The 14,161-nt window shown below is 44.6% G+C and overlaps 1 protein-coding gene across 5 annotated transcripts in view; it reads left to right on the top strand.

Annotated features, from left to right (window-relative positions):
- Positions 1-13,782, top strand: part of LOC109893775 (ral GTPase-activating protein subunit alpha-2-like) — a 204,267-nt gene extending 190,485 nt beyond the window's left edge. For 2 of the 5 annotated variants that reach the window (XM_031829053.1, XM_031829050.1), the window contains one exon: positions 2,737-5,930. In XM_031829053.1, the coding sequence (XP_031684913.1) occupies positions 2,737-3,070 (334 nt within the window). In that variant the 3' untranslated portion in view covers positions 3,071-5,930. Of the gene's footprint in view, positions 1-2,736; positions 5,931-7,436; positions 7,478-10,946 lie in introns of those variants that run through there. The other 3 variants (XM_031829054.1, XM_031829051.1, XM_031829052.1) reach the window with 3 other exon arrangements.
- Positions 13,783-14,161: the final 379 nt, after the last annotated feature.

The following is a 14,161-nucleotide window of genomic DNA, read 5'->3' as shown; positions in this document are numbered from 1 at the left end:
CTTGGTGTGCGTTGCCAGGGAACTGGAAACAAGCAGTGTGTCGCGGCGAAATATTGTTACTCTGTACATTTTATCTTGAATTTTCTTTTAGTCGCACTGGTGCACTTAAAATAAAACTCCAGGTTGCATATAATATTTTGTTGCATATGCAACCAAATTGGACGCACTTTAGAGCGAGCTGAGAGCATAATTCCCAAACGGATATGTGGAGGGAGAGAGTTTTGCCACCCAGTGAGAAGTCCGTGGGTTTGGCGAACTTGACATGGATATGCTTTTTGCATCATTGTCCTGGACATGTCCCTTGATTGAATTACTTGGTGCCAGGCAGGCAGGAGCAGCCTTGATGTATATGCAGCAGGGGAACATTCTGTAACTAGCTTAGTCATTAGAGACAAACCCGAAGATAGAGGGAGGGGACAACCATAAAAATAGAATCACTAATTTCATTTCTATGGGGACAACGTTACCACTCACATTGTATATGAGCTGTGCTAGGGAATACTCTGCTACAATTTTAAAATCAACAGAAGCCACGCATTTACTGATTGCAGTCAATCGGTTCTCCCTCCATCTCTCTCCTGATCTCTTTCCCTTGCTCCCTCTCTCCGTTGGATGGCGTGGGTAGAGGAAGCGTCAGTGTCCAAGGTGGAGGAGAGGCGTGTGTCAGAGGAGAGTGGACGGCCACCCCAGCTGGAGTCAATATTTGCTTTAGGAATCTCAATAACAGGCCACAGTCATCTGCATCTCTGATAATGGACAACCATATGTCTCTGTTGACCCAGTGGACTAGGGTTCTCTCTCGCTCTCTCTTTCCTCCCTCTCTCTTTCCTTTTCTCTCGCCTCTCTTCTGTCTTTCTCTCTCCTCTCTCGTTGTCCTCCCCCATCTCTCTCTCTCTCTACTATGAATGCAACATGTAACAATTCCATTGATTTTACTTAGTTACAGTTCATACGAGGGAATCGGTTAATTAAAATAAATTCATTAGGCCCTAATCTATGGATTTCACATGACTGGGAATACAGATATGCATCTGTTGGTCAAATATATATTTTTTAAAATGACTCGCAATGGGCCTCAGGATCTCCTCATGGTATTTTTGTGCATTCAAAGAGGCAGTTTATGGTAGAGAAATGAACATAAGATTCTCTGGCAACAGCTCTGGTGGACATTCCCGCAGTCAGCATGCCAATTGAACACTCCCTCAAAACTTGAGACATCTGTAGCATTGTTTTGTGACAAAATTGCACATTTTAGAGTGGCCAAGGTGCACCTGTGTAATTATCATGCTGTTTAGTCAGCTTCTTGATATGCCTCACCTGCCAGGTAGATGGATTATCTTGGCAATGGAGAAAAGCTCACTAACAGGGATGTAAACAAATTTGTGCACAGCATTTGAGAGAAATAAGGTTTTTGTGCGTATGGAACATTTCTGGGATATTTCAGCTCATGAAACATGGGATCAACACTTTACATGTTGCGTTTATATTTTTCTTCAATATACATTCATAAAACCCGTTATATGACCTGCATGTTGTGCTGTGACCTCAGTTGCCATGGCAACCCAGCCTGTGATGTCCTCTCTCCTGGTTGAGTCAGCTGCATCTGGGAGCAGGGCGAAGATGACAGTGCAGCCTCACTGGCATCCTCACCCACAGCTCAGGTGATCTTAACCCATGTTTTTGTGTTGCCTGTATTCCATGGGTTTAAGCTTCATGGTTTCAGCCAGACTGTTCTCTCTCCCGCTCTTTCTGTCTTCCTCCCTCCCTCTGTGTGGTGAGCAGCTTGCCTGTCCTCAGGCTGCCCTAGGCCCTAGGCTCAGGTGCCTGTCAGCCTCAGTTTGAAACGGCTCCCTTTCAGCTATTCGTCATGCCTGCCTCAACCCCTGCTGTGCCAGCATGTGCCCAGTCCGTTCCATCTTAGCGCATCCAGTCCATTTTAGCCAACCAAACTTAGTCCAGCACAGCGCATACACATTCCCAGGAAAGCCCAGTTCCAGTCCCAACCCATCTTCTCTCCACTGTTCTACCAGAGGGGCCTTAGCAACAACCTCACCACAGGCAGCAGTCCCTTAATGAGAGGGGAATGGCCCAGTGGGTTCCTAGAGTGGGGGCTAAAGCGGGGGCTATAGTAAAGGCCTGTTTGGGTCTATTCTTGACTGGCAATTTGTTAGGTGCAGTCATCAAGAAGGCAGAAAGAGACAGCTAGCATAGTTAGTGTGGCAGGCATTTTGATCCCTTTATGTTATTCCCAATGCTCTAACCTGACTGACTGACTATCCATCCAGCACCAGGCTCCCAGATTGCTCTACCTGCTTGGCACTCTGAATTTCAAATGTCTCCAATTTTCCCCCTGTCGGGTAGCATGGAGGGAGGGAGGGATGTCTGAGAGCGTATGAATGCCTCCAGCAGGGGTTCTGTTCTAGCACCCAGGAATGGGGGCCAGCAAGGGGAGCGTCATGCCTGTAGTGTGTGTTTATTTGTTGACTGCTTTCCGATTTGTGGCTGTGTGGCCAGTCTGATTGTCCTCTGCCTGCTACAGTGGTCTGGTTATTACTACTCCTCTGTCCACTGATGCTGCCTTTGTCTCTGTCTTTCTTATGTAGCTTCTTAATGTGTTGTGTTGATGTTTTGTCTCAATTTACTTTTTCCATTGAGTTTTTATTAGCTTCATTGGGCTGTATAAGTCAGCCTTTTTCTATGTCTCTTCTCTGTGGTTTTCCTTAACCCTGGCCCCAGCTATGAGGAGCGTGCGCTTTACCTGGAGGCCATCGTGCAGAACCACCGGGAGGTCATGACCTTTGAGGACTTTGCCTCGCAGGTCTTCTCCCCTTCAACCAGCTACTACCCAATGAGTGGGACAGGTCAGAATCCTACTCTGCTCCTCCACTTCCTCCTCTACTCCACAGCAGCACACCTGTTATCCCTCCTCTTCAGACCCCTCCATCTCTATGTCCTGGTCCTTGTCTCCTCACACCCACACTCTGATGAATATCAAAGGCAGCAGGGCCAAGCTCTCTCCACACTGTCTGAGCAGCAGCATCAAAGACTTTACCGTGGCTCAACAACTTAGTCAGGCCCTGCTCCTTGTCTCTCCGTGTTCTGTTTCATCTCACCCCCTCCTCTGTTTTTATCTCCCCCTCTCATTTAATTAGCCCGACAGAAATATACATGATGTGACATGATTGAATGTGGGTTAAACCCGGTGTATGTGATCAGTCCTCTTATCAGAGCATTCATACCTGTACCAGAGATATGCAGTCTGCTAAACACTGGGTTCACACTGCTGTCTCCCAGAGGTCAGGAAGAGGGGAGACTGAGGGGGACTTCATTAAACAATGTCTCCTCTTCCTGCCCTGGCTTGGCCTAGATCTGATGGGTCTATAACAACAACAACACCGCTAACATCCAGTCAGTACAGCAATGCTCTCATGCACTTATACAATTGGAAACCTGTGTTCTTTTATTGTCATGACTGGATACTTAATCTGTTATTGTGTGTGTGTCTTGGCTACGTGCGTACGAACATGTCTCTGTGTGTGTATACGTGTGTGTATGTTGTGTCTGTATGTGTGAGTATGTATGTGTCTTGTCCAGATTTCAGCGAGCAGCCCCAGAAGACAGGGTTGATAAGCAGACTGGCAGAGGCAGGAGGTAGTCTGATAAGCAGACTGGCAGAGGCAGGAGGTAGTCTGATAAGCAGACTGGCAGAGGCGGGAGGTAGTCTGATAGGCAGACTGGCAGAGGCGGGAGGTAGTCTGATAGGCAGACTGGCAGAGGCGGGAGGTGGTCTGATAGGCAGACTGGCAGAGGCGGGAGGCGGTCTGATAGGCAGACTGGCAGAGGCGGTCTGATAGGCAGACTGGCAGAGGCGGTCTGATAGGCAGACTGGCAGAGGCGGGAGGTGGTCTGATAGGCAGACTGGCAGAGGCGGGAGGCAGCCTGATCTATTAACGTAATTTCAGTCAAAAAAACAAAACTGACCTCTATTGACCTTTCATCAACCATAATACTAAACAGGGAGTATTCTGTAGGGAGAGGGGAACAGGGAGAGAGGGGATGAGAGAAAGGGGAGAGAGAATCTTGTGTGTGGGGCATTCATCTGTTCTCTGCTGGTGTGTGTTATTTGTAGTGGAGCAGGAGAAGGATAGCTGTTTGGGCTGATTGAGTCCTCTTTGTGATTATGGGATCATAGGTTAGTCTGACCAGACAATAAATGATTATTTTCTCTTATTGTTAAATGAGGATTGGTTTCACAGCGTGGTGCATCAGCTGTGTCTGATGAGAGCAGACATAACAACAAGACCTACTTTAATCACCCTCTTTAATCCTGTGGAAATGAATTTGGAACATCTATACAAATTGATGAATATACAAATAGATGGGCAAACATTATTTTTGGGCTATTGTGTCTCTGTCTGTCGTGACCGAGTGACCGAGGACGTGTTATTTTGTCCACCGTGGGTTTGGAATCAGCTGGTCCTCTACATCAACTGTTTCTAGCCACAGCACCACACCACAGAGATGCAGGGCAATTTCAGGAATCACTCTAGGTCTGCATGCAGACTTCACCTGGCAATCTTCTAAACAAGGGGGAGGTTAAATCCTAGTACACAGAGATACAGGTGCTCACAGCTTCTTCCAGTGATAAAACAGGCATTTTTCTGAGAAGTGGTTCTTTATATTTTTTGAAATGTCTTTTTTGTCAACATGTTTTCCTGTATTTACAGCGGCCGAGTGGATAGTGTACAATGCATTTATGTTCTCTAATATGTAGTCTGTTTATCCTGTGTATGGTTCTATGCATCAACACATGGCCACTGATATATAATCACAGAAGGCTGCTTAGTTTTGTCCCTTTGTTGTGTCTGTGACCTCAGACTTAAAAAGCTGCTCTCATTGTCACCCTTCTCAGATGTGCTGGTGTCTAGTAATACAGTGATTGGCTGTTGCCCTCTCATGTGTCTTTGTCGTGCCTGTGTCTCATGTTTCATATGCTGCTGCAGTGTGAGTGTGTGTGCTTGTCAATACCCCTGCTTAGGTTCATTGCTCCACTAATATGTCATCCATGACGTGCAGCGTGCCGGCGTTGGCCGGGGATGGTTTGGGACATGGAGTACCCTTGGGCCAAGCTGGACTGTAAGACTTCTGCCTGTTTCCTCTACTAGGCATGATGCCCATTGCCCACCCTCCACCTTAGCCTGACCTTCACCTTTGACACCACAGCTACACCATCTCAGAGACCATCAATCATACTAACCTGCACCCCGACCCTGGACAGTTCTAATATCCCACTTCCTCCTGCATGAGTCATCTCTAACCTACAGTAGATTACCCCCATCCTCCCCGCTGTGGCCCTGCAGTGTGACTGTGTGTCTACTGTCCGAGTTGTTTATGTGGTTTGAGTGTTTGTTCACACTGACATGTTGAAGTTAATTTTTTGGGGCCAGGGGGTTGGACTCAGTCTCAAATTACTGTAGAGAGTAAGAATAGCAGAATACACACGGCGCAATTTGGAAATGTGGTTGTGCATCAGCAGTTTGTCAGTCACTCAATTAGCCCATGTCAGTAAAAAATGTTTAGATTTGTAAGTTATTATAGTGGCTTAGTAAACTTAGGGCCCCCATTTTCTCACTCAGATATCATAATAAAACCTGCAAACATTTCTCTCCACCCTATGGAAAAATGTGTAGAATTGCAGGGAATTAGCTGTAAAACTGCAAATTGTCCTGTCCGCCCCGTGGAATGTGTAGAATTGCATGAAATGAGTTCTAATATTGTAACATTTTCTCTACTCACCATGGGAAAATGTGTAGAATTGCACGATTTAACTCTAAAAGGTAGAACTTTTTTTTCCACTGTCAAGAGGAGGGCTGCTTAAATATTTTGCTTGTAATTTGGTGGAGGGGGGGGGGGGTACCCAATTGTCATACTTGAGTAAAAGTAAAGATTCCAGAAAATGACAAGTGAAAGTCAGCCAGTACAATACTACTTGAGTAAAAGTATTTGGTTTTAAATATACTTTTTTTTAATGTATATATTTTACCAATTAAAATGTATTTTTGATAGTTAAGTATCAGAAGTAAAAGTATAAATCATATCAAATTCCTTATATTAAGCCAACCACACAGAAAGATCTTATTTTCTTAATTTATGGATAGCCAGGGGCACACTCCAACACTCAGACATAATTTACAAACAAAGCATTTGTGTTTAGTAATAAGTCCACCATATCAGAGGAAGTAGGGATGACCTTGATAAGTGCATGAATGGGACCATCTTGATAAGTGCGTGAATGAGACCATTTTCTTGTCCTGCTTAGCATTCAAAATGTGATGAGTACTTTTGGGTGTCAGGGAAAATGTATGGAGTAAAAAGTAAATTTTCTTTAGGAATGTAGTTTAGTAAATGTAAAAGTTGTCAAAAATATAAATTGTAAAGTACAGTTGCCTAAAAACACTACTTAAGTAGTACTTGAAAGTATTTTTACCTAAGTACTTTACACCACTGCACACATTGGTACACAGACCCGCGAGCAACTGAGGCCCCTCCATGAGTTCAGTTTTTTTGTGGCCCCCACCCCATCAAAGATGCCCATCCCTGGGTTAAATGAACATAGCTACAAGAGTCAACCATGAGGGAGATTCTCGCTCTTCAAATCTTTCAATGGATCCAGACAGTCCGTGGGACTGAAGAGCTCTCAACCCCCCCCAGACAGGCCTCCTTCTCTGACCCTAAACCACTCTGTCTAGAGACAACAGCTCTTCACCTTCTCATACCTCTACAGCTTCATCTGATGGCAACAGAAGACCCTCTAACTTTTACTATGTGTCAGAGAGTGTCAACTAGTCAAGGAGCTGCCAGGCACACTGGTTTAAATGACTGTTGATGTCTACTCTACTGTGGAGCAGACTCTTCCACAACTCCGGAGAAACCTGTGCCTGTATTGGTGTTGCACACAATTTTGTCTATCATGTTTTGTTACATTTTTACTGGTCTCTTTATCTCATGTTGTTGAACTGGTTGAGAAGCGTTTCTGATAATCCAGTCTGTTCCTGCTCTATGATCTGTCCAACATATACACATTTTATAATAAGCAGTCATACCAACCTATGTGATGTCAAGTTACAGAAATCATTTACCCCTTTGAATATTGTCTGGACAGATTTTTAAGGGCATGGAACAAACTCAAACCAACTTTCAAGAGTCCCTCTATATTTCTGAAAACTGTCCCTGTCTCTTAACATATTAAATGCTTTATGTCTTGTATGACTTTGATCCTCACAGTGATAATATCCAACAAGATACCACCACACAGGCTTTCTGGATGTCGCCGTCATCTCCCTTCCCTAGTACCCTCCCTGACTGACTGTCTACAGCAGGGCTGTGTTGTGTGACTTTGTCTTAATGTGACGCTCTACTGTCTGTTTTTCTTTTAGATGAAACAATGTTAAAGGTGTCATTGCGGTAATTGAAGAAGGTAAGCCCCGAGCGCCGACCAGAAGCTCGTGTGTCACCCAAAGGCCTCGCTCTCCCGTTTACTCATCCTCTCTGGTTTCTCCTTTATTTGGTACTAACACACTTTTTTTACCCACCTACCTACCACATGAAGGATGGTTGATATAACGCTGTATGGGGTGGTGGTATAACGCTGTATGGGGTGATGATATAACGCTGTATGGGGTGGTGATATAACGCTGTATGGGGTGGTGGTATAACGCTGTATGGGGTGATGATATAACGCTGTATGGGGTGGTGATATAACGCTGTATGGGGTGGTGATATAACGCTGTATGGGGTGATGATATAACGCTGTATGGGGTGATGATATAACGCTGTATGGGGTGGTGATATAACGATGTATGGGGTGGTGATATAACACTGTATGGGGTGATGATATAACGCTGTATGGGGTGGTGATATAACACTGTATGGGGTGATGATATAACGCTGTATGGGGTGGTGATATAACGATGTATGGGGTGATGATGTAACGCTGTATGGGGTGGTGATATAACGCTGTATGGGGTGGTGGTATGACGCTGTATGGGGTGGTGATATAACGCTGTATGGGGTGGTGGTATAACGCTGTATGGGGTGGTGGTATAACGCTGTATGGGGTGATGATATAGTGCTGTATGGGGTGGTGGTATAACGCTGTATGGGGTGGTGGTATGACGCTGTATGGGGTGGTGGTATGACGCTGTATGGGGTGATGATATAACGCTGTATGGGGTGGTGATATAACGCTGTATGGGGTGGTGGTATAACGCTGTATGGGGTGATGATATAACGCTGTATGGGGTGGTGGTATAACGCTGTATGGGGTGGTGGTATAACGCTGTATGGGGTGGTGATATAACGCTGTATGGGGTGGTGATATAACGCTGTATGGGGTGGTGGTATAACGCTGTATGGGGTGGTGGTATAACGCTGTATGGGGTGGTGGTATAACGCTGTATGGGGTGGTGGTATAACGCTGTATGGGGTGGTGATATAACGCTGTATGGGGTGGTGGTATAACGCTGTATGGGGTGGTGGTATAACGCTGTATGGGGTGGTGGTATAACGCTGTATGGGGTGGTGATATAACGCTGTATGGGGTGATGATATAACGCTGTATGGGGTGGTGATATAACGCTGTATGGGGTGGTGATATAACGCTGTATGGGGTGGTGGTATAACGCTGTATGGGGTGGTGATATAATGCTGTATGGGGGTTGTATTCTCTGTTTAGCCAGGCTGGTAATTGCGAGTGATGCTGCACGGTTCGGACAATTAGCACCCAACTAAGTAGCAGCATGAGCAATATGGACACACTTCTTTCTGCTTGTGCTTCTGCATGTCACGCCACACGCCTTTGTCTTTATCTCCCCAGCGGTATCTTCCTTTATCTTTGTCCTTTTTTCTCCTCTTCACTCCTGTCCGAGTGTGGCTGTTGGCCTGGGGCAGAGTGTGACATTAACACCTGCCGTACTGGAAGAAAACGGCTTTGTCATTGAAGCTGTGTTTGAATTGCTGCAGGGGACCAATGGGGATGAGGCCCATTTACTCCCTTTTGTTTTTTTTCACCTTCTAGATCTCTCTCTCTATCCCCTCTGTCTCCTCTCCCTTCTCTTTCTCCCCTCTCTCGCCCTTCTCTTTCTCTCTCTCATTCTCTCACCTCACACTCTGAGTATGAAAGGATCTCAAATGAGAGGCAGGGTGTGCAGGTCTCTGACACACCATGGCCTCTGTCAGTCTAGCTGTTTAGGGGGAGCTGAGAGTGGAATGAACTTGCGTTATGATTTACCAGCCAGCCACAGCCAACTCAAGTTTTGGGAGATTTTGTTTCACCCTAGTAACTAATTGTGAATGTTTACTTTTAATATTCAACTTAAATTTGTGTCATTTCCACATATGATATCATATATGCAACCCAAAGTGTTTTAATTTAAAATATGTTTATTGTCATTGTTTAGTGGGTATTGTACCGAGCCCTCTGTCGATAGACGTGTCTGCTGCGTGGGTGGGTGCTAGGCAGCATACTGGGGGAGTTAGTAAATATAAGGTCTGTATGGGCCTTTATCTGAGAGGGTTATCTGTGGCCCAGCGGCCCACTCCCCAGCTACAATGCCCTGCCCCTCTCCATCAAGCCATTACTATAGGAGTGGGTGGGGCTTGTCAGGGCCAGTGGGAAGTTGTTTGTTCTAGTGGTGGAATAGTCGAAGTGCAAAGTAGTGGAATTATGGAGTTAGACTGTGCTTGTAGGGTTGGACTTGGGTTAGGCCTGCCCATACGTTTACTCACAGCCCTCCTCTGTTCTATTCATATGCATAATGAAGATAAACAAACACACAGCCTTAACCCTACCCCTCTCCCTCTGAATGAGTGGAAGTCAGTGATGCTTGTGTCCACTGGGCTGGGTGTGTGTTACTGCAGCCATCTGCTGTCCCTTTTAGCTATAGGAACTTGAGATGCTTCAGAGAAAGAAAATAAGCAACCAGGTGCCATCTTGAGTATAAGCAACCAGGTGCCATCTTGAAAATAAGCAACCAGGTGCCATCTTGAAAATAAGCAACCAGGTGCCATCTTGAAAATAAGCAACCAGGTGCCATCTTGAAAATAAGCAACCAGGGGCCATCTTGAAAATAAGCAACCCGGTGCCATCTTGAAAATAAGCAACCATGTGCCATCTTAACATAGTAGGAAAGTTTTTTTAAACTCGATGCATCGCAAATATGGGATGGGGAGTTGGGGAGGAGAGAGGAGGGGGTGTACACAAAATATAGTTGCTCTTTCTGGCTTTTCACCCTCACTTATCACTGCTAGCAACCTCTTTTGATTGTTTCTTTGGGATCCACAATGTTTAACAAAGGACACCCTCCACATGATCATGACATGCCTGTCTAGGTTAACATGATATTGTTTTTTTCTGTTACAGTACATTTCAAGTGTTGAAAAATCTATCCTCTTTATGTTGAACAACAAAGACAATTTTATTCTTAGAACCACATGGCTTAAAATATATGTTCTCTTTTTCCTACTCATGCAAGCATGTGCCCTCCCAAATACATATTCAGCATCTCTCACTTAGCAGCCTCTAGTCAGCCAAGGCATGTGATGAAGACATGTTCACATTGAATCTGAATGTGTATGCTGCTTGATCTAGTCCCACACGTGTCACTTTTAAAACTGTGATGAACACAAGGGTCAAGTGGATCAATCTGTACACCTGTTCTGTTTTTGGTATTATAAATTCGACCCTAGAGTGAGTAAGCGGTTTGGGGTGCCGGGGGTGCGTTCACGTGCATGGCAGTCAGAGCATGTTGGAGTATGCCATGTCTTAACATCCCCATGTATGCCTGCCACGTCTCACCACTTCTCTCTATCTCTCCCCCCTATCTCTCTCCCCTATCTCTCCCCCTCTATCCCCTCTTTTTTTCTCTCTATCCCGTCTCTCTCTCCAGGCTCCCTCAGTGGCAGCACGAGTGCTGAGCTCAGTGTTTCCGTAGGAACGGACCATGTGGACCAGGTCTCTCCCACGATGCCCCGTGCCACAAAAAACAGAGTTTCCGGAAAACTCCGCCGATCAGCCAGCGCCATAAGCAAATCCTCCAACTGAGCTCTCTCGCCCAACCCACCCCCAAAACCTCCCGTTTGACCTTCACTACCGGTCCTGTTTTAAACCGTCATACCGGCCCCTAATGACTACAGTTTGGGGGTGTGCTTTGTTTGTTTTGTTTTGTTTTGTGTGTGTTGTTTAAACATTTAAACGGAGCATATTGCACATTTTAATTTGTGGCAATTATTGATTCTTTGATACACTTTCAGTTGTTTTGCTGTTGAGCTGCATATTTGAGATGAAGCTATTGATGTTTTTTCCAATGTGGCTGCACTTTGTTTTGAAAGAATCAAAGCTTCTTTTTCATTTATAACTGATAAATAGCACTACTCAGTACAGTGATAAAACGAGGTATGTATAGCCAGGGACTGGAGTGAAAGATCATGTTAGGAGACTTGAAGTCCACCTATCATGAACATTTCAATTGTGTTTTTTCATGCCATAGCTGTTGAGCTGGTAGTTGACACTGCTGTAGAGGAAAACTCTAAGAGGCTGAAATGCTAGAGAAATGGGAGACTGTCATAGATTGTATTCTTGTGAAGAGAAGCAGCTGCGCATATATAGTTAATATATACTGTAATAAAACATTTCTCATCGTCCATATGCATTTTGATGTCTGCCTTTTGATATTCTCATTGAACCCCCCCCCCCCCCCCCCTGGGTCTTGAGCCATGGAAGCCGGTCTGTCTGTCTGGGTCATACTCATCCTCTTGTTGTGGAGAGGAGGAAGGACTGTGTCATAGGAGGTGCTGCTCTAGCATAATGCTGTACCGTACCACACTTCCTGTTTACGGAGTGCTGTGAGTGGGTGCAGTAGGAGTCTGTTTTTAATAGTTATGAACCTGGAGTGGACAATCAATGATGTCTTTCCAACCTGAGGTGAATCAAAGCTTGTTTTTGTTTTTCTATCTCTCTAATGTCCTTTTTAAATGGATTCTGATGGATTTTGTCATGCTTTGATTTATGCAACTCTGCTGGAAATGAGAAAATACTGCATTTGTAATTGTTTAGTGATGTTGCCCTGTGTAGGATTGTTTAACCTGGGTTCATAATCTGTAATTCAATAAGTTCCATCTGTCTCTTCCTCTGCTATAATTTTCTTGATGTCTTGTAAAGCTACAAATATGACATTCCAATGTCCCTACAGATGATCTTTTGCACTCACTGTCATTGAAAACTAGCATTGAATGTTTTTCTCTTTATTCTTGGATGTAAATTGCTTGACATTTTATTTGATGTGTTTGTTTCAGTGTGTGAGAGCAAAGTCATATTTCAAGACTTATTTTGCTGTTGTGTTGTATAATGTATACATGTGCTGTTTAGAGGAAGAAGTAGCCGGAGCCTCAGGTGAATCTTAACCCCATGCACTGTGTGTGTGTGTGTGTGTGTGTGTGTGTGTGTGTGTGTGTGTGTGTGTGTGTGTGTGTGTGTGTGTGTGTGTGTGTGTGTGTGTGTGTGTGTGTGTGTGTGTGTGTGTGTGTGTTTGTGTGTGTGTGTATTTCTGAAGGAGCTTATTGCAGTGCCTGTGTAATATGTCCACCAATATCCATTCCTAGACCATACCACTGTTAGACATAATTTGATTTATTTTGGGGTTTTTTCATTCCAAGAAGCAAAACATGGACAGCTAGCTTTGCCTTCCTGTCTCACATCTCTGTTAACTAGAGGGAGAGTGTCCCCCCCCCATTTGACTGTAAAGGTCAGTGTCTTGTCCTAGTCCTCACAAGCGTTTTATATGAACAGATTGACTGAGTTTGGCCCACTTTGTTTATTTGAGGAGGTGCTCTTTTCTCTCGGAATTGGAAACAAATGCCACCTCCTCTTTCCCATGATGCACCATGAGTAACCTCATGAGGCCGGTGGGCGTTGGGGAGTTAGAAGGCATACCAGCGCTGAGCTCTGGCGACCCTCCTAGCAATAGGCAGGTTGACTCTGTGCTACCCAAGCCCCCTCCTCCTCCCACCCAAACCTGCCGCTTTAGGTTGCCATGGAAGCCAGGTGTTACATACACATGATGGAGGGCTCTACCCGAGCTGCAACACTGTCCGTCTGTTGCACTACTTTACCTTACCTGTACATCTCCATTTTCTTTCATTTTGTTCTCTCGTTTTTTTGTGTCTTTCTTTCCCAAGCACTGATTAATAACATAGGAGGCATGAATGTCGAGTTTGTTTAGAGAGATTGAAGTCTGTTTTGTGCATTTGAAGAATGTATGCAAATACTGACCTGAGTCAGATCAATGCTCTCACTTTCCCAATAGCCACTGTAAAGAACCATCCAGATAATTTTACTGATCTTCTTATGGAGTTTAGATTGTAGATTTGATGTTGTGGATGGGATCCCTGTTATATATGGGAGAATATGGGCCTAAGGTGTTGTTTGGACCAGGGTAAGGATTGTGTCTTACTCAGACTGGTTCAACTCATGTAAAGCAACAGATTTAGTGTCAATTCTAGATTTTGGTTTAGGAATCCTGTACATTGTGTCAAATTGAGGGCTCCAGTCCTTATGAATATACATATATTAATGCCTGTAATATAATCTTTGTATAAGAGGAAGAGGACGATTTCATCATTACTTGTTAACATATCAAACTGTTTTTAATGGCAGAAGTCATGCTATCTTTATTAGAAATGTGAAAATCAAAAATATTTCATTAAATCAATTTGAAATTCTTCATATTCTTTGTGTGTTTGTTTGGGTCTATTGATTTGAATAGCAGTGGAGCAGAAGTAGATTTCCTTTAAAACTGTCGTTACAGAGATGGGTACTTACCTAACCATGTTATTGTAACGCTAGCCTAATATAGCAGGCCTAGAAAGACACCTAAGCAGAGTTCTCACTTCCGTTTTTCGGGAGTTTTGATGGGGTGGGGAATGACATAATGGTGCTGTTGTTTTTTTTACCCTGGCCCAGCAGCAGCAGGGGTAACCTGACCCCTTCCCATCTGCCCCCCTGCTGCTCCAGGAGGGGAGGAGGCTAGGATAATGGGAACTCACCGGAAGGTACAAGTGCAAAATCTACAGCACCTACATTACTTCTGCCCTGGCTGGTAGGATG

Source organism: Oncorhynchus kisutch, linkage group LG7 (genome assembly GCF_002021735.2).
Source record: "Oncorhynchus kisutch isolate 150728-3 linkage group LG7, Okis_V2, whole genome shotgun sequence".
NCBI classification, from domain to species: domain Eukaryota; kingdom Metazoa; phylum Chordata; class Actinopteri; order Salmoniformes; family Salmonidae; genus Oncorhynchus; species Oncorhynchus kisutch.
Note: the sequence above shows the minus strand (reverse complement) of the source record. Positions and strands in the feature narration are given on the sequence as shown.